General features: G+C 41.3%; 1 protein-coding gene across 3 annotated transcripts in view; it reads left to right on the forward strand.

Moving 5' to 3' along the window:
- Positions 1-21,143, forward strand: part of UVRAG (UV radiation resistance associated) — a 107,695-nt gene that overhangs the window by 36,943 nt on the left and 49,609 nt on the right. For all 3 annotated transcript variants that reach the window (XM_082279284.1, XM_082279286.1, XM_082279285.1), the window contains exons 7-12: positions 1,705-1,810; positions 3,678-3,804; positions 4,694-4,778; positions 5,255-5,342; positions 5,907-5,967; positions 8,045-8,210. In XM_082279284.1, coding sequence (XP_082135410.1) covers positions 1,705-1,810; positions 3,678-3,804; positions 4,694-4,778; positions 5,255-5,342; positions 5,907-5,967; positions 8,045-8,210 — 633 coding nt within the window. The remainder of the gene's footprint in view (positions 1-1,704; positions 1,811-3,677; positions 3,805-4,693; positions 4,779-5,254; positions 5,343-5,906; positions 5,968-8,044; positions 8,211-21,143) is intronic.

The following is a 21,143-nucleotide window of genomic DNA, read 5'->3' on the forward strand; positions in this document are numbered from 1 at the left end:
TTCAGTGACTAGACCACCTTCCAGGAGGTTTTGCTGCTTAAATGGAGTGTTGTGAAAACTTGTAAGACTTTCTTTTAATCACCTAATGGACTAAATAGAGAACATTTTTCCAGTGTTAAATTACATAAAGAGGAAGGGGAAGTGTCACTCAGTTATTACTCTTTACCTAAGAGTTTTAGCTTGGCTTTCTTATGTGTAGAAAGAAAACATGCCAGACTTTCAGAAAGAGACAAGTTGGAAAGTGAAAGTAGAAAACTTAGATCCTGTTGGATGACGTGACAGCAGAACTCTGAGTGATGTTCAGGATGGTCAGGAAACCTTGGCTTTGACCTGCACAGCAATGTGTTCCATAGCCAACAGCCTCAGGATGCATTCATGAAGGTGGGAGGTGTAAGAAGTAGTTTCCAGTAGGATCAGGGTTTCCAGGAGATCTCAGTTCTTCATTAAGTGTGTTAGACCAAGCCCATGGGTGATGCAGTACTCTTGGTCTCAGCAGTCTTAGCCCCCTCCCACCCCCTCAGCAGCCAGCAGAACTGTGTTGCTTGATATGGGGTAGGGTACAGCTGCCCCTGACCAGCTCTGTGTCTGCTGGTGCTATGAGCAATTTCAGAAACTCTAGAGAAACCAAAGAAATCACTTTGATTTTTGTTTTAAATTATGCTATTACTGGTGTTCAGGAGAAGCAACAGTATGAAGGAACTAAAGGCATCTGGTGACTTCAATGTATTCATTTAGAGTTATAACATGTAAAAGTCCTAAATCACAAGATCTTGTTTATTAATATTACTAGCACTGTTTGTTTCCATGTATAACTCCTCTCTTTTTCTAATAAATACATTAATTTCTACTCCATGTTAATTTTAAGAAAGATGTTCATGTCTCTCTTAGACCTGGTTCTGCCATCTTTTTTCTCTGCCTGTTTTTTTTTTCCAATAAATATGGCAAATAATTGGTTTTCTCTCTTCACCCTGAAGCCAGTGCTAACAATCAGTAACATATCATTATCTTTTCATGCTTCAAACGTGATTCAGTTAAGAAACCTCTATTTTTGCTACAGAAGGGCCCATAGCATAGTGGGAGATAGTGAAGAATGTTTCATGTTCTTGGCTGGGGTAGCTGTGTGTTAGCTAAAGGATACTTGCACTTTTTCTAAAGCTGGCCTGTGTTAACAATGCTTGTGTGTATCTATTTTCATGTTAATGGTGATTTAACCAAATGAGATACCTGTAATTGCATGCTCTCTCACCTGCAGCCTGATCAGCATCGGTTGAATTGAAAAATTGAAGAGGAGATTTTGATATTTGATTGAATTTAAAGACTTGGTGGTTTTCTTCATAAACTATGCAAGTTATCACAGAATGATTTGGGGTTTTGGGACCTTAAAGCTCATCCAGTTCCAACCCCCTGCAATGGGCAGGGGCACCTTGCACTAGAACAGGTTGCTCCAAGTCCTGTCCAATGGGGCCTTGAACACTTCCAGGGATGAGGCAGCCACAGCTTCTCTGGGCAACCTGTGCTAGGGCCTCACCACCCTCACAGGGAGGATTTTCTTCTCAATATCCAGTCTAAACCTGCCTTCTTTATGCTTCCTCATTTGATGTTTTGAAATGGAAGCTGATAGTCCGAGTTTGCATTCCTGCTGCTGGTTTTGAGCTGTTTGCACATGTGGGGAACCTTTATCACAGCTGTAACTTCTCCTTGCAGGCTCCACAGAGCTCAGTGTGCAATTAAACAGACTCAGGTAACTGTTCAGAAAATAGGAAGGGAGATTGAAGAAAAGCTGAGATGTACATCTACAAGGAATGAACTGGTATGTTTGATTTATTAAAACCTTATTGTATGGGCTTTCTGAAGCATCTGACTGATGTCTTGACCGTAAGCTTGGGGGTTTTTTTAACACTTGAAATCTTCCTTTACACCTGTCATTTCAAATGAAAACTCATCTGAGAGCTGTGTAATGTCATGAATTTGAGTTGTGTGTGTTACTCGGATTGCTAAATTGGTTTTCCTGTTTTTACCTTTATTTTGTACAATCATGCTGTCAAAGCGTAAACTTTGCCCAGTGCATGAAAGAGGTCTTTCAGCGAAAACAAACTTCTAATGATTTATATGAAACTTGTCAGGAACCTGTGGTGGATTTAGAGTAAGGTGAGTCTACTGACTGTATCTTCTTGCACCCTGACTCCCTTTGGATGAACAGAATTCATGCAAATGCTGTTACTCAAGTGACATATTCGTTTTAAGCAGAAATTGTACTAGATCTTACAATGGCTTTTGACAATTTGTTTTGCCTGCTCTCCTCCTTTTTCCAGAGAAGTCTGTTGGCATTAGTTTCTGCTTTCTGTTCAGGAAAGCTGATCTTGGTTCAAAGCAATGAGTTGACAGAGCAGGAGTGGTTTGTGGTGATTTCATTATGTTGGTACTCACTGGTATGTGTCTGGTGCCTTGTACAGGGAAGGGCACATTTGCAGTGTGAAGTTAATTTATTGCTGTAAAGCAGATTCTGGGTCGAGAGTACTCAGCTAAGTTCCAAAAGTGCTGAACTAGTTCAAGGATTTGACAAAATGGAAAAAATGGGAACTTGTTTTCCCACTGTAATAACAGTGGTTACACTGTAGATGAAGAGGTGAAGAAGTCACCTTCCGTAAGGGGCAATATAGAATCTCCTGTGAGTCATTCCAGCCCAGAACTTCTTTGCCTTCTGCTGGTATTTTGACTGTTTAACCATCGTCTTGTCAGTTACGGATATCCTTGTCCCTCCTTGCAAAGGCTTTTCATTTTTAAATATCTGAGAGCAAAACTGTATCATACAATCGTAGTATGTTTTTGGTTGGAAGGGACCTTAAAGATCATCCAGTTCCAACCACCTGCCATAGGCAGGGATACCTTCCGTTAGACTAGGCTGCTCCAAGCTCTGTCCAACCTGGCCTTGAGCACTTCCAGGCATGGGGCAGCCACAGGTTCTGTGGGCAACCTGTGCCAGGGCCTCAGCACCCTCACAGCCAAGAATTTCGTTCCCAGTATCCCATCTAACCCCGCCTTCTGGCAGTTTGAAGCCATTCCCCCTTGTCCTGTCATTTCGGGCCCTTGTCCAAACTCCCTCTCCGGCTTGCTTGGACCACTGGCAGGGGCTCTGAGGTCTCCCTGGAGCCTTTTCTGTTCTCCAGGCTGAACACTCTCTCAGCTATTTCTTTGTATCCTCTTATTCTCATCATCTTGAAGCTGGGAATTGAATCTAACAGTGCAGCTTGAACATCTCCAGCCTTTTTTCCAGCTCCTGCCTCCACTTTGTATAGACTTCTTACTGCTCACCTTCCCTCTTGCTGGTGAGCCCTTTGCTAGGGAATGAATGCTCATCCTGCTGCTAGTGCTCTGCTGTCAATTTTTATGTCCTGCTGAAGCACCTCTCTTAATTTTTGCTCTGGGCTCAAGAGAGGAGATGCATCCCACAGGAGGAACAAGCACTGTGGCACACAGCTGAGTTGCTTTCCTTCCAAAGCAGCAAAATGATTAAAGTCTTTGGGAATCTGTTTCCTGTGGTAATCTATGAACTCAGTTTTTAGTCAGGCAGGTGCTAGTCTTGTCCTGTTTTTTCCTTCCCTCCTATCACCTTTTTATGAAACTGCTTCTGTGCAGAGAAACTTTTTTTTTTTTTAAATCTGTATTTCTTCCCACAGAAAAAGGAGAGTGAATGTTTACAGTTGAAGATCTTGGTGCTACGTAATGAACTGGAGAGACAGAAGAAGGCCCTTGGTCAAGAAGTAGCCTTGTTGCATAAGCAAAAAAGTACTTTGCTTGACAGAGGTAAGTGTAGAAACCTTAGCCTAGTTTTTGACCAAAATCAAAGTGCTGGTTTCTCTTCTATTTTTATTGTCTGGCTCTAATGGGCTTGTGTTTTTTCTTTATCTGAAATTTGCAGCCAGGTGTAATTTCTTCCCTCTCTCTGTTATACTGTGTTTTAGACAGTGATTTCTGGTATCTTGTCTCTAAATAACTTCTTACTATGACACCTCTCCAAAGCAATCTTAAATCTGTGTTTAATTGACATTTTATGAGAAAATCAGAACTACAGTATAGTACAGTAAACATTGCCATGATAAAGGGACTTCATAATGTCATGAGAGAAGTTTCTGTACCTCTGATTTTGATTCCATTTTAAGTGTTAGAAGACAAAAATCCCTCATAATATTTTGGTATGTAAGTGACAGATGACATGCTCAGTTATCTTTGTATCATCCTTTACCAGGCAAGTCTCCTATAGTGAAATGCTGTATCACTGCCTCTTTGGAGGTCACCAACTACATACATGTCTGATCTTACTGCAGGATTTTTTGTTTTCAGTACTTAGCTGAGTCTAAGAATGATGGTTTTTACCATGTACTTTATTCTGGCTATGCAAGTATTAAGACCGAATAACTGGATTACTGCACTGTGTGATCATGAGAGGAATAGGTATTAGAGGAGGATGAAATCTGATGGGTTGTATTTGGCTGGTGAATGGTGTGTAGTGCATGAAGACAGGTGCTCCTCCTGTGCTGGCATTCTCTAGTTTGGGACCATAATATGGAAAATGGGCCGGTAAGAATAAATGGAGGATTATTGCCAGCATTCTGTCAGTATCTACTTTTTAAACTTTGGATAACTAAGAAAATACTTTATATTATTCTTTCTCCTGATTCCTCGTGTTGCTTAGAAAATGCATTTGGGACCGAATACCAGAAACTTGAAGAGCATAATGAATCTCTCCATGAATTAAGAAAGGAATGCACTGCTAAGAGGTAAAAAGACCTATGTTTGTTCTGTAACTGGAAAAAAAAGACAGGGTTGAGAGTAGGCCATTGAAAATGGGACTTCTGGCACCAAATTTTTCCTCATGTTGCCCTGAAACTTTTGTTAAGACATCCCTGCTACAATTTGTAGATATCTAAAGTGATAATTACCAGTGGCAAGCCTAGAAGAGAAGAAACAGATGCTTGGTTGCATGTGTAGACTCTGATAGGACTTTTAGGTCTGTTTTAGTGTAACACAGTTTTGTAACCCCTGATTCTTGCAGTCAAAATATGTCTATAATGTATGGTACACCTGAAAACAAAAATGAGTTTTGTGTGCAGTATTATTTTTTTGGGTGGATTTACCTAACTTTTTGGAGGATAGGAACTGATCATTGGAAAGCTGCAGAAGGGATATGACAACTTAATACCTTTCTATGGAGCTTTTGAAGAAAATAATGATTTTGGAATCTCTTTCCCCAAAGAGAACAGTTTTTGAAGACAAATGCCCAGCAGACTATTCGATGCAAGCAGTTGCTGTCGGAGCTATCCTACATCTACCCTATTGATTTGGTATGTTTTCAACATCCTAACAATCTGCTCGATGTGAAATGGACTTCCTATTTATTATACTGCAAGCAAATGTCATGCTTTTTTTGTGATAGAATCTTCTCTTTGCTCATCCTGTTTATTTCAGCTTTTTCTTACATTTGGCCCTTAGATTACAAACTTTACAGGGAGGCAACTTATGCCAGCACCTCTTACACAATCTCCTGTATAAAAATAGAATAACTATAATTTAATGGATGTTTTCCATTTTGTGTACAATTACATAAAGTAACCCTGATAGTAGGCTGAGTGCACAGAAACGTGTTAAAATGTTGAGCTTCAAAATCTTTTCTATAACAAATTAATATGAAGCTCCTCACCCTTTAAAAATTTGCATTTATTTTATGAACTATGTGAGATGTGGATTAAAATACTGTGTCAGTCACTCTAAGTTTAGTTGAATATTTAGGGTTTTTTTAATTTTTATTTTATTGTTTGTTAGCTTTGTTGTTGTGTTTCATGCAGGTTTTTGTGTTCTGGATGTTATTGTTCCAGTCTCACTTTCCACTGTTGATTTTAAATTTACAGAATAACCAAAAGGATTACTTTGTTTGTGGAGTCAAGCTTCCTAATTCTGAAGACTTTCAAGGTAGCCGCATATGCTTAATGTAGTTGTTACATTTAATGCTGCTGCTAAACTTCGTAAAATTAAGAAAACTGGTAGCAATAGCTTGGAGTCCAAATTTTTGACCAGAAAGATCTAGACTAGAAGAAAACTTAGCAATCATTTATTGCTACTTCCTAGCTAAAGCAAAGGAGGTTTCTGTTGACTCCTAGTAAAGCACGCCTGTGTTCTAAGACTCCATATTGAAACACTGGAGCAGGTTACGTAGAGAGGCAGGGGAGTCTCCATCCTTGGGGATGCTCAGAACCCAGCTGGATACAGTCCTGGGTAACCTGTTGTGGGCAAACTGCTCTAACCCGGAGGTGAGGACTGTGCCATTCCCAGAGGTGCCTTCCAAACTCAGTGATTCTGGAAAATATTAGTGTCTGACCTAAAATTCCATTGGAGTTGCCTTTAGTCCATAAATCTTGGTGGGGCAACAGGCATGAAGCCCCATTTGGTTTGCTGTAGTTGCTGGTGAACTTGCCAAATAAATACCTTGCAAAAAAAGACTTTGAACCTATCTGATGGTATGGAGTACATTGCAAGTGACCTTCTACTTTAACTGTCAACCCTCATCCTACTGCAGAAGTAAATATATCCTGTGCCTGCCTGTATAAAAGTTGCACAGGTAACTGCATGCATTCATCTACAAATGTTTGACGTGAACTGGAAATTCATTAAAATCCCCTTGAGGATTTCTTGCCCCCAGTACTTGTTCACTCTGGTTTCTTGAGCGAAAACCTCCATTAATTGTCTAACTCTTTAAAACCACCCCATAGTAATTAACTTGTACTAATAATATGTATATCGGATGCTAGAATATTGGAGGAGTAATCTTTAAAACAAATTAATTTGTCAGTAGGACAAAAATCAGTCTATTGCTTTGTTTCCCGGATTGCACTAAATGTGGTAATGAACTCAGTTTGCTAACTCTCGAGGAATCAGTGGTGTGCCATCTTCTGGCCCATTTTCAGTTTCCTGGTATTAATTCATTGCAAAAGAATTACTAATTCTTTCTCCAAGTCTCTAGAAATACTGTATTTTGAGGAAGAAGTACTAAGCATTCAATTTAGTGAAATAGGCAGTTAAATTTGAAACCCAGCTGTGTGGCATGGGTCTTATCTCAGACTCAGTAGATACTATTTTTTAAAAAATCAGGTGTCTGAAGGATAAAAAAAAAATTCCCTAAAAAGCCAGTTTTGCTGCGAAATTTGAAGCTTTTTTACAAAATCCATTTTGAAATAGGTGTAACTTAAATATGTATAGCATGACAGGCTCTGTCATGAGCTCAGTAGGGTTGTTGAATATCATTATAAGCTTTCTTGAAGGTCCTCTGTTTCGCTGGTTTCATGGATACATCAGAAGGGATGAGTATTATGCTGTTTGTATCCCTTAAAAAGAATTAAAAATAAAGAAAAGAGAAAGGAAAAGCCTTTATATAGCCAAAAGATGTAGTTTGAATCGCAAGACCTATGTGTATTCCTGGCAGGTGAAGCTTTAAGGTTGAAACCTTAAATATCAAATTGAAAATGTTACTTTAAAACAATGGGTTAATCTTAAGTTTTTCCAGTTATTGGCAGAGAACGGAGTTCATAGCTTGGGGTTGGTGTCTCTCTAACTGATCTCACTTGTGAATAAAGTTAAGGAAAATGCAGATTTGCCCTGATCCCACGCAGACGTGTCAAAATTTGCCCTGATCCCACGCAGACGTGTCAAATCCATCTAGAGAAATGCAGAAAGCTTAATACTTGAACTTTTGTCTTGGGAATTTTGTTTTGCTTTTCCCATCTCTTCTTTACCCTCCCCCATCCAGGCAGTGTAGCTTTGAAAGTAAAATTTGCAGAACAAGCCATCACTCATTTTCTGTGCCTGGTCACAAGAGGCAAACACAACACAGTGAAGTGCAAACACTTGCAAAGCCCTCCAAAATGACTCCAGGCCTCCTGTTCTTGAGTTCTGACTTCTGAGAGCTGCATTAATTGTTATTCTCTGAGCAATAAAGATGAATATTAGGTTTCAGTGAATACAATTAATAATGGAATCTTTTCATCGTTGACAGCAAAAGATGATGGAAGCATTGCTGTTGCCCTGGGCTATACCGCTCACCTGGTTTCCATGATATCCTTCTTCTTACAAGTGCCACTCAGGTATCCTATAATTCACAAGGGCTCCCGGTCTACAATCAAAGATAATATCAATGACAAACTGACAGAGAAAGAGCGAGAGTGAGTATGTTGTAAACACACTGATGTACTTTGTTCAAAACAACAAATCAACACCAAAAAAACCCACCTTAAACAGTTTTGGGTAGTCTGAGGTGATATGGAATTTGAAGTTACTGTTCTCAGTAGCCGTGGAACAGTCGTTAAGTTTCTCTTGTTGGAATTCTGGAATGCAATAGAGTAACTCAGCTTTGTTATTCTGGGTCTGTTGGCACATATATGGGTTTAATTTGGTATCCAGTAATGCTAGAAAAACTTAAATAGTGTTTTTTAGTGTTTCCTGAGTTTTGGCTTCTGTTTGGAAAACTTGCCTTCCGTGTTTTGCTACTGGCTATGGGAATGAACTGCAGATACCAAGTGTAGCTTCACTGGAGAGCTGCTGCTAGTGCTGGAGTAGTGGTTGATAAATGGGAGAAAACAAATAGCTTTCTTTTAACACAGAATTTTTTAATCAATTGAAAAAGCACAGTAACCTGCTGCCTACTATAAATCAACTGAATATTCAGTATAGAGCTTTTCATTTGTTCTGTAATCATTGTCTTTGAACATGTAGCTACACTGTTATTGTTTTACTTCTAGGAAACTATCTTGCTGTCTTTAAATTCACTCCCTGAATGTCTTCTGCGTTTTGGAACTTTGCCTATTTTCCCACTGTCTTTGCCCCTGTGTGCTCTAATATGAAATTAGTGGCAATTATTGGTTAAGGTTCACTTTGTTGCCTGAAGCCACTGAACTCCCAGGAACTGAACACTGACCATCGGTGGAAGGCAAACTGCTCCATTCAGTGGCACTGGCACAGTTTGCCCAGAGAGTTTATGGACTACCCATCCCTGGAAGTGTTCAAGGTCAGGTTGGATGGGGCTTGGAGCAACCTGGTCTAGTTGATGGTGTCCCTGCCCTGGCAGGGGCTTGTGTTGAAATGAGCTTGAAGACCCTTAACAACTCAAACCATTCTGGGATACTGCGACCCTGTATGTTTATAGGTGGCTGCAGTCAGGCTTGCAGCACCAATAACTTCGTTTTCCACAAAAGTTTGAAAAAGGAGCAAAGGAAATGACTGAGGAGAAATGAACTTTTGGAAAGTAGTTGACTCTCTTGACAGGAAGCTGTGAAAAGGCAAATTCTTCTCTTTGGAAATATGCAGTCAAAGGTATTACAACATTTTAACTAATTCCTCATAATCCAAATCAAGATGAAAGGGTTTTATTGTGCCTAGTTGACAGGATTGGGATGCTTGAAAGTGTCTGATTTCTCTTTGAAGGTTAATGACTTTTGGCAGGACAGGCAAGGTAATTTGCCTTAAAATTTAAACTTGCTGAGGTCTTCCTGTTTTGACACCATAAAATACAACTATGAATCTTAACCAGTAATTGCCACTAATTCTGTAATTATGTCTTGTAAAGTAGTTTTGATACCATTTTAATAACTTATCCAAACACACTTCCTAGGTTTCTTAATAGAACATTGACCTGTTTTGCTTCAGTGTAGTTCTTGAAGCAGATGGTCATACTCCTGCCTGTACATCACTTTGAAAAGGGTTGCAAACTAGAACATCTGTATATTGAAAACAAATTTCAGAGTAGTAGAGGTCCTTGTGTGTGGCTGTATAAAGATCAATTCAATTTCCTGTTCTCTCAGACAGATTGGAAAGTTTAGTCCTTCATGCTACAGCCTTCCAAGCTCTTGTGACTTAATACTTGATTTCACAACAGATTCCTGAAAAGGAGAAAGTTTAGCTAAATATTATAATCCCTGTTGGGCTATTTACCTGTGTTGTGCAAGATTTTTTCAGGATTAGCTCCTGCTGGAGATCTTACCTTCCCAGCTATTGGAGAAACAATCCTATCAACCCCAAGGTCTTACGTCAGCTGCCTTAAATTGCAGTTTTCTTTCTGATAGATCATTTTTCTCCCTTGCTCCTTATTATGTTGAGCACAGCAGTTAAACATGCATTATTAAATTTCTTTATTTCAGTCACCTGTCCTTTAGCAGCTTTTCAAACTCCAACATAAATTGTTGAGTAATTGCAGTGAGGTAATCTCTATATTTGATCTTTACTATAACACATAGCGTCCTCATTATTGATTAGGTTAAATATTTTACTTGGCTTTTTTTTATTGCAGGGTGTTGGAGGTTAGGATTTTTCTTGTTTTTTTTTTTTCTTTCTCTCAGGAAATTTTTCTCCCATTTATTGCCTAAGAGATGGGAACGGTGGATACTTAAGAGAGACAAAAGATGTGGCCAGAATGGGGGAGGGGTTGCAATTTGCTACTATCTCTTAGCTGGGGGTTTTTCTCTTGGGAAATGCACAGATACCGTGAGAATTGGCTGGGGGTCAGGGGCTGGGCTCAGCTCTCTCACTCTCTCTCTCAGGATTGGAGTGGTGACACCTGTGGTTTTGGTGTTGGACTGCTGCTGCCTGGGGGATTCGTTGCCTCTGCGGAGTTTTTTGTCCTTCACTGCTTCTCCTTTCTGGGGGTGAGCCTCTGCTTGAAAGAGCAGCTGTTGAAGTGGAACCTTTTCAACACCCGGCCTCACTGGGAAGTGCAGCCTGACCCCTCTCTGGAAGGAGTGTCTCCTGGCTGCTTGTGGAAGCCTGGCTTCCGCTGCCCTGCCCTGATGTTTTCTGCCAGTGCTTCCGGCTTTTTTGCTACACTTTTACTCTACAATTGGTATCCACCCAGACCCCTGCGGCTGCTGTCACTGCTTCGGAGTTTTTGCTACACTTTGTTTTGCCGCCCCGGGTGTGCTTGTCTCTGCTGTTCCAGCCTGCTGCTCTGAGGTTCCTGCTATGTGAAAAGCTACAATCCATTTTGCCATCCAGAGTGGCCCTGTGACTGGCTCTTTCCCAGGAGTTTGCAAAGGGAGCCCCTTTTCTCTCTGTCCCGCCAGCTGAGGCGCCCTTAACCATGTGGAGAGGTGGCCGAGCTCACACCACAGCGCCCCCTGCAGGCGCGGGGGAACCATCGCACCCGCCCTGCCCGGCTGGGAGCCAACAGCGCCCCTGCCGGCTGTGAGCGGAACTGCACCCAAGGGGAAAGGGCCCGACAGCCGAGAGAGGCTGGCACTGGGTTCCTGGTTCTGTTTGTTGTTGCTGCTGGTGTTGTTTGTTTGTCTTGTTATACATATATATTCTAGTAAAGAATTGTTATTCCTTTTCCTTAATTTTGAAGTTACAATAATTTGGAGGGAAGGGGTTCATATTTTCCATCCCAGGAAGGTTCTCACCTTCCTTGGCAGACGCCTGTCCTTAAAACCAAGACACAGGGTTTCTCCAAGATCCTTATTAGGAGTTTCTAGAAATTGTTCGTTGGGGTTTCACTTGAGCAAATTCATAAGTACAGGTGTTTGTTTTTAAAGTTATACTGTATAAAGGTGTTAACTACACTTTCAAGTTTCTCTACCAACTTTTCTAAGCCCTCCTGTTGAGCTGGTTAAATATTTTGAGAGCTTTCACAAGGTAAGTAACTTCTGGGAAATGCTTCATTTGATTCAGATTGGTTTACTTGCATGATCCAGGTCACTGGTCACTTCTATGAGGACCTTGAGAATTTTCAATTTTTTCTGCTACAATAACTGTTATATTGGGACTTTGAAGTAGGAGGCTGTGGTGAGAATTTAGCATTTGTCTGACCACAGTACTGAATGTAGAATGAAGTATAGAGTGACTGCCAGTAGCATATAGTATATGGTCAGCCTTGTAGTTGTAGGGATAGTAGTGTTTATAATTTGTTCGATAACTGTTCCCCTTTTGTATTCCAAAACCTAATTTTGGTACTACCAAAATGCTCTTAAGTTTTCTCCCATGACGTCTATTTTCATGACTTTTTGAATTACCACACTAAGGCAAGAATCTAATTTTTACTAAATTTCTCATTAATTCACTTCTTCCCTGGTCCCTTTTAGCATCTCCAGAGTGCATGCAATAGGTAGGAAATAAGAATTCTCTGAAGTTCTGGAGTCTGAAAGATTTCAAAGCAATGAGTGCACTTTGAGTTGGTTTGCAGAAGATGCCGTGTTTGGCAGGAGTGTTGACCTGCTGGAGGGGGCAGGAAGTCTCTGTTGAGGGATCTGGACAGGCTGCATTGGTGGGACAAGGCCAGTTGTATGAGGTTCAAGAAGGCCAAGGGTTGTATCCTGCCCTTGGGTCACCACAACCCCATGGAACGCTGCAGTCTTGGGGCAGAGTGTCTGGAAAGCTGGGGAGGGCCCTGGGGGTGCTGATCGACAGTGGCTGAACATGAGCCCAGGTGTCTCCAGGTGGTCAAGAGGCCAATGGCACATGGCCTGTACCAGCAGTGGTGTGGCATCAGGCCCAGGGCAGTGGCTGTCCCCCTGTGCCAGGCACTGGTGAGGCACCTCCGATCCTGAGTCTCTCCCAACAAGAATGACATTGAGGAGCTGGAACATGCCCAGAGAAGGGGACAGAGATGGGGAAGGGTCTGGAGCACCAGGAGAGGCTGAAGCATCTGGCTAAGCTCAGGCTGGAGAAAAGGAGGTGCAGAGGGGACCTTTTCACTCTCTACAACTCCACAGGAGGATGCAGCCAGGTGGGGGTTTCTGTTCCCAGGTAACAAATGACAGAATGAGAGGAAACAGCCTCAAATTGTGCCAGAGAAGTTTTAGGTTGGATATTAGGAAACATTTCTTCTTTGAAAATGTTGTCCAGCCCTGGTACAGTCTGGTACAGGGGTAGAGTCAACACCCCTGGAAGGATTTAAAAGCCATGTGGATGTGGCACTTGAACATAGGTTAGTAGTGGCCTTGGCAGTGCTGGACGAGGGGTTGGGTTTGCGATGTTCTTATAGATCTAAGAACCTTAATGATTCTATGATTCTATTGATATGTAACTCCCAAATTTAAGCTACTTAGACAGCAACATGTTTCTCTCTTCAGTGATGAACAAGCATGTTTGCAGAATAAATCACCTAAATTCTTTGGCACTGTTCTGGTGGAACTGAAACCTAACACTTCATCACATGCTCAGCAACATAGTGAGAATGCTGAGATGAAACTATTTCTGATATGTTCTGGTACTGTGTCTCTCAAGCCCTGTATTTAATGCTTCTGTTAGTCTGCTCCCAGATTTTTAATAAAGAATGGCTCCCAGTTTAGGGCAAAATAGGGATTGTTATGTCTGGAGTGAGACATACTTTGTGACATTCTCTGTGTTGATGTTGCTGCTCATGTTATGGTATTTTTTAATATAAACAGCTTGGAAATATATATGTATCCCTCTAAGAAAAAAAAAAGTTTTTTTAAGTTTAATCACCTCTCAGGTATGCTTTGTATATCTGGACAAGTGAAATGCACATTCAGACCAATTATTTATGTTGAACTTTTGCACTGTCACTCCTACTATGTCTCTTAAAAGATTTTCAAGGACTCTTAACTTCCCTGCTAGGTAACTTGGAACTGGAAGCCGTTTCAAGAAATAGTTTTACTAACATTATTTCTCTGTAATAATAGTACAGAGAAATCAAATAGTACACACAATCTGACTGATGCTACAACTTCTTCCCACCAAAATGTGTTAAGGGAGGACTAGTAGGAGCAGTAGTATGAAAGTGGCCACCTCAGTGTCATACTTCAGGTTGGGAAAAAAAATGAAAGGGAAGAAAATGGTATCAATGCCTAAAAAGGTTTTATATTTTAAAGGTAGCAAGGACGTTGTCATTTGCAAGCATATCTACTGGAGCACTTAAAGACATTGCAGAGTTGTCTGATCTCCAGGAAGGGCTATTTTTTTTGTCATATGTTTAAATATTGAACTTGTTGCTATTCAATGTTATAAAGGTCAAAAGTAAATATAAAATTTAAAGGTAATGAAACAGGACCTGGACAGTCATGGAAGAAACCTGATCTAGTCTGGCACATTTTTTGCAGGAATATTTGACATTAGTTGATCTGAGGTAAGAGTAAACAACTGCAAAAGTTTCCTTGGCATTTTGTAGTTTATAGAAAGATTTTTTTTTTTTCTTTCACTCTGCCTGACAAATACAGACAGCAAAGGCCAAATGGTTCAAACAGCTACCATGCAAGTCTTGGGCATATGCATTGAGGCATCTGACATCTTTGCAGTTGTTTTATTACTTTGATGTACCTCAGGAACCAAAAGTTGTATGAAATGATATAAGGGGTGTGAAATTGAGGATGCTACCTTGGGTTACTTGTCCTGTCTAAATACCTTCTGTTGTCATTAAAATAAGAAACATCTGTCTGTTGCAATACTGGGTCCTCATAGAAAACAGGGTCAAAATACAGCTGAATAATAATAGTAACTAAAGGGGATAGGTTTGTTCCTGAAGTAATTTCCTGGAAAGTATTTCTATGATGTGGAGTTATACCTCAAATTTGTCTTTTTCTGCAGCTCAGCTTGATCATTATTGAGCACCTCAAGCAGCTCAGCTTGATCATTATTGAGCACCTCAAGCATGCCAGAAAATTGCAGTGATTAGTCAGTTTTTGTCTTGATGTTTGATTTCTCTAGGTGCTGATACTTTAAAGGCCAGTTTGATTTCATTGCTGTAGCCCTTGTGGGAAGGGCAAATGTATAAATAAAAAAAACCAGGTCACCCTCCATTGGGATGGTGCAGACTTGTTGCAACTGAAGAGTGTATCAAGCATGAACCACAGGTGCCCTTCTTGGGTCTTCAGAGTGGTTCTGGATTCCTTAAGGTTGCAAAGCGTTGAGTAAGTTCATCCTAACACAGCTAAAGTTGATGTACAAGGTCTGCAGCACCTTTCCGTGTGGGGAATGTTGATGTATCTCCACAGTTTATTGACTGAACCTTGAACTCAAACCTTAACAGACTGGATTACTCCAGTTTAGGGTGCTTTTCATTAGTTTAGGGAAACAAATTCCAGAGAAGGAGAAATTCAGGTTAAGTAAGTCAAGCAGGACATATTTTGAATCTGCACATACTCAAGCAGTTATTTTGGTACAATGGTGTGTTTTAGACCTACTCATTTGCACTGCTCAGGAAAACTGGTTTGTTGTGTGTGGTTCACACAGTGTTAAACTATGAAAACTGAGTTACTGACAGTGGAAGTTCTGATGTAAGAAATTTCAGGCCTCTGAATAAAGCAAAGATACAGAACTCCTTGCCAGTTCTGCTCCAAAACTGCCTCCAAATTATCTTAATGGATTATCTTTAATGTCTTTTAAGTGTGTCAAGGTGGATTTGTGAATAAGTGGAGATAAGTGTTGCTGAACTGCCCTATGGATAATTTTGGTGCATTTGCAATCCACTTGTTAAATGAGCATAATTATAATAATAACCACGACAGTGATCCTCCTTATTGTGTCCTTACTCCAGTTTGGAAGAATGGGAAAATCAGGATTTCAGCTGCAGTAGACTTAGTACAACACCACTAAAGTGGTTATTGTTCTGTGCCTGGTAATAGATAAGTTACTTGCAAACAAAGCAGTCTGAAAAATCAGAACACAAGCATGTGAAGAATTAACTTTTCACCGATGTTAAGATTTTCCAGCTCAATTGAGAAGTCTTTAATCATATTTGGTATTTCGGCTGAGATAATGAAATGACAGCTTTGGGAAGAAATCTTGGCAAACTTAGATGGAGGGAGATGGTTGCTTGAGAACTCTAATAGCTATCAAAGAAAAGTTGATTCTTTGGGGTAGATTGAGTGTGTGTTAAGGGTTTAGCGTATTGCTCAAAGAATGCTTTTTGCCATGAACTTATCTTGAACTGTATTTTTACATTCTACAATTCTTGAGGATATTTAGCCAGAATCCTGGCTTATTTGATTCTTGATTAGCAAAATAATGCTTTTGCCTTCATTGAGTCAGCAGATATTGCTGTGTATAGATTAAGAATTAGATCAGGTGTTGTTTAATAAATTTAGATACTGTTAACACTGTTTCTGGGAACTAGAAGTTTTTACATGCTCCTGACCAGTCTGAGAAAGCAGATTTTGTTTACTGTAGTAGATGAAGACCACTGACCCCAGACATCTGAGACCAGCTGAGAAATGTTTCTGTGAAGACATACTAGTCTTAATTTACTCCCATTGGAACACTATGCTCCTGTTGAGATTTTTTTTTTTTCAAAACATTACTTCATTTTTTTAAATAAGCAGGGACTTGAAGAGTCTTCTAGTTAAAAGTGATCCTTCAGTGGCAGTGAGATTTAAAGTTCTGATAGCAAGGTTGTCTGCTCTGTCCTTAGAGATAGTCCATGTGTTCTGACATCCATTGTGGCTTGTATGGTGCAAGCCTCAAATCCAAGCTGAAATATGTCATGGGAATGCCCAATTTACAAAAAGCCATCAGTGTCACTGGTTCCATGGATTCTTTTCTGTGGTTTTGAGGTGTTAGAAATGATTTGCTGAAGCAATAGAATGATACCCTCTTGTACAAAGTGGTGACTGTCTTTTCAGGAACTGCCTGACTTTCATAATCTGGGTCTTTGTTTTTATTTTCTCTCCAAAGTATGTACATATTGGAGCTATCATGCATTCCCCAGGAGCAATGTCACAGCAGTTACACTTGTCACAGAAAGATGCTTCTGCTTTTGATTATCATCATCTAAACTGTTCAGAAAAGCATTTTGAAAATACATTTCATAAACTAATGTTTTCTTTTCCTAGTAAACTAATTATCTATGTATTGTACAAAGCTTGAATGGGGATATGCTTTTTCCTCATGGCAGTCTGTATTTTTGTCATCAAATTTCTTTTAAAAGTGTAGCTTTTTCTGTTAAGTAGGAACTCAAAACCATATAGTATTTGAATTTTCTTGTGATTTGTAACTCGTAACGTTAACAGATGTCTTAATCTGTAATTACAAGCAAAATGCATGCTTGTAATCCTTTTCTCTGCCTTTTAATTTAATTTTGGGTCTTCTGTGGAAGATCTGTGCAGTCTCTGCTCTGAAGCTGATAGAGCTGTGGTGCAGCTTATCTGAGAAGGAAGCAGGTTTTAAAGCTATGCAGCCAAAGCTTCTTGCGCCTTGATCTTCAGGTGGAGTGCTAAGATGTTGGGAATGCTGGATATTTTGGTGCTTGTGGCTCTTGAGCAGCCTATTTGTCCTGGTATTTGATTTGAGGTGTCCTGGGGAATTGTGATTTCAAGTGAGCTGTCTGGACAGCAGTGGTCCTTCTCACTTAAAAGGCTTTCAGGGTTTAAGTTCTCCTGGTTCAGAGAAGCCCCAGGACTTAAAAATAACACAAGCTTACTCCTCTGGATACGACATTCCATTAGAATGAGCAAACAGTATGTGGTGAGATTGGAGGAAAAATACTAGTTCTTTCCTCCCCTGCCTGCCCCCCTTGCAGACCCCAGAAGGGGGTGAGGCTGAAATAACTCAAACTTCAGTAAATATTTAAACCTTTTTTTTGTACACTCCTCACACTTCAGACATATCAAGCAAGAACTTGTGACTTTTTAATGCCATTATCTTATCTGGCTTGTGCTGCTTAGTCCTATCCTGGTGTCTTGGTTTGAAAGACCGGTGCCTGCGAAGGAAGGCAGGAGCCTCCCTTGGAATGGAAAATGTAACCCCCTTCCCTCCAAATTATTATAATTTTGAAATTAAGGGGCTTTCAGGCAAAGATATGGGAAATAGGAATAACAGTTCTTTGCTAGTATATATAACAAGGCAAACAAACAACAATAACTATGCCAGTAATAACAAACAGAACCAGGAACCCAGTGCCAGCCTCTCTCGGCTGTCGGGCCCTTTCCCCTCGGTGCAGTTCCGCTCGCAGCCGGCAGGGGGCGCTGGTGCGATGGTTCCCCGCGCCTGCAGGGGGCGCTGTGGCGCAAGCTCGGGGAGCACACAGTAATGGCGGCTTGGCTGAGCCAGGAAGGGATGGAAGAAAGGCTTCACAAACCCTTTGGGGCAGCCGATCCTGGAACCCCAGCAGGACCCTCGGAAGCAGCAAGCTGGAATGGCAGGAATGAGCACAAAATCCCGGGTGGTAGATGAGATGTATCAAACTCCACAGCTGTAGTGGGAGCCACCGGACCTCTCGGGAGGCAGGGAGTGCAGAGCTACAGTGTAGCAAAGATTCTGTGCAGTGGCAAAAGAATGGTGGGGGTGGGGCAGTGGCGGCCCAGCTTCCAACAGGGCAGGGAAAGGCAGGCTCAGGATCCTGGGGTTTTTCCTCTGAGGCACTGAAGCAGATGGTGAAAAGTCCCTCTTTTAGTGAGGTAGGGTGTTAACAAGCTCCCAGTGCAATAGCCTCTCCCACAAGCAGAGTTCCAGTCACGGTAGAAGAAAGGCAGCAGAAGGCAGAACCCCGTGGTGGTGATGAATTCTCCCCACAGTGACTGCAGCCTCTCTCCCCTCCAAATGCCAAGAGAACAAGAGAGCTAGGGGTTGCACTCAACCTCATTTTCCCAGTCCAAATCTTGCAACATCTCTGCCTTCCACAAGGAACCCCAGGTAAAAGAGAGTAGCCAGCTGCACCCCAACATTGAGCTGTGGCCATGTCTTTTGTCTCTCTTAAGTATCCAGTCATTGTCTCCTAGCAACATGTATGGGGGAAAATTCCTTAAGAGAAAAAAAATCAAAAGGAGAACTCCTACAACTCCCAACACCTTGTGTAGAGTCTTGTATAGTATCCATGGTCTTAAGCTTGAAACTCATTTTTTCCTTAACTAACCCATTTTTAATAGTGTTGTGTGAGGCACATTTGTTCCCCTAGATCTCATAGATGACTCTGGTATGACACCAGTGACTTACAGTCACAAATATTACATCAGTTCTTTATCTGTAAAATAGTGAATAACTGGGTTTCAGCTGCATTCTGCCAAGTCTGCTCTGCAGCCACCTCCCTGCAGTCATTCTGCTTACTGTCCTTGAAAATGAGAAGTGAAAGAAAAAGTGAGGTTGAGTTTGTTATCTGACAAATTTGATGCAGTTGGGAAGGAAGTATCAAAGATAGTGTAAATATGGTGATGTGAAAATGCAGTGGTGTCAGCTTCATTTAATCTTTGAACTAAGATTCTGATTGGCAGTTAAATACTGGGTAATGTCTTGATGTACAAATGGACAGCAGTGATGTGATGATTGGTGTGCTCATGATTTGGGATTGGAACCAGCACTGTTTAACTTCTTAGTCAATGACATGGACAGTGAGATGGAGTTTGCCAATGACACCAAGCTGTGTGGGTCTAGAAGGAAGGGATGGCATGCAGAGGAGCCTGGACAGGCTGAAGAGGTGGGCCTGTGCCAGCTTTGTGAAGTTCAGTCAGGCCAAGTGCAAGGTGCTGCACTGGGATTGTAGCAATCCCAAGCACAAGTTCAGGCTGGGTAGATAATGGATTGAGAGCAGCCCTGAGGAGAAGGAAAGTGGGTAGATGAGAAGCTGAACATACCCTGTCCATATGCGCTGGCACCCAGAAGCCCCCATGTGCTGGGCCGATCCCATGGCATGGGCAGCAGTGGAGTGGGAAATTCTGCTCCTGTGTCTCACTCTGGTGAGACCCCACCTGCAGAGTTGCCTCCAGCTCTGGGGTCCAACATCAGAAGGATGTGGAGCTGCTGGAGTGAATCCAGAGGAGGCCACAGAGGTGCTCCAAGGGCTGGAGCCCCTCTGCTCTGGAGGCAGCCTCAAGAACAGAAGTCTCCAAGGAGACCTGACAGCCCCTTCCAGTGGACAAAGGGGCTCCAGGAGAGCTACAGAGGGATTTTGGACAAGGGCCTGGAGTGACAGGACAAGAGAGAATGGCTTCCCACTGCCAGAGGGCAGGGTTAGATGGGATATTGGGAAGAAATTCTTCCCTGTTGTAGTGGTTTGGTCCAAAATACTCATTACTGTTTACCTGACACTGTACCGTGCCGTAAATCAAGTCCCTCCTGATGGGAGAGAATTTGCTAAAAGTCCTTGCAAGGAGTTTTGAAGATAAGCCGAGACTTTTCCTTTAGTTTCAATGCTTCCAGATAGTTGTTTATTAAGTCTTATCAGAGGAACAGAGCCACTAGCGTGACCCAGGTACAGCATAGAAGACAGAAAAGCAGGAGTGAGTGCTAAGTATCAAGATTTACACAGCCTTTTAAAGATATTTTAACCAATAGTTACTAAAAACCTACATTATTTTCACTTTCCTACCAATTATTCAGTAACACGGCTAGGAACTGCAGAATTTTCTATCCATTCATTCCAAACTACTTTTACTGCAGAATATGGAGTAGTAGAAGAAGGTTTAGAAAACAACAACAATCCTCCATTTTGATATTTTTTACTCTTATCTGTGTACTAAGCCCAAAACCTCTAAATTTTTCACCCTGTGACAATCTTACATAGTAATCTATCACCTAATTCACACCACTGTATTTTCTAGTTCTTGTCTGACTGTTGGTCATTTTTTCCAAGGTTTGAAGCTAAAACAGTGTTGTTCAGCGGGGTAAGAACCCTTAAAGACAGACAGAGAAATATTCTTGGCATTCTGGGTTCCTACATTTACCTTCTGTGAGATAAGAATTAGGAGAAATGCAAATCAGGCACCAAACTTGAAAGAATATAAAGAAGTTTATTAACAGACCTGAAAGAAGAAAACAAATTATACTACACCTTCAGAACACTTCTCCTTCCCCCACCTTTCTTCCTTCTCCCAGTGGCAATGTAAAAAGACAACCCTTGAGATGTTCAGTCTGTTTACCACTTCCATAATAACCTTTTTCAGTCCATTTAGGAAGAGGAGTCTCTCTTGACCATGCTATGAAAACATTATCACAACGAGACAGCCGCCCAGGTTGGTTCTCTGCTTGCATGTGAGTCCCTTCCCCGACTTGCAGCTTTTCCCACAACTGCTTTTGAGGGTCCACTCTTGAAATTACTGGGGTAAAATTTTAAGGTTGAGCCGTTCAGAAACAGAAGTTCTCTTCACCCATCTCTGGGAGCATTTCATCTCTAAGAACAGAGGCCCTTCTCCTTCCCCAGGAGCAAAGGGTCTTCCTCATCTTCA

The sequence above is a fragment of the Coloeus monedula genome, assembly GCF_965178545.1.
Source record: "Coloeus monedula genome assembly, chromosome: 3".
NCBI lineage: Eukaryota > Metazoa > Chordata > Aves > Passeriformes > Corvidae > Coloeus > Coloeus monedula.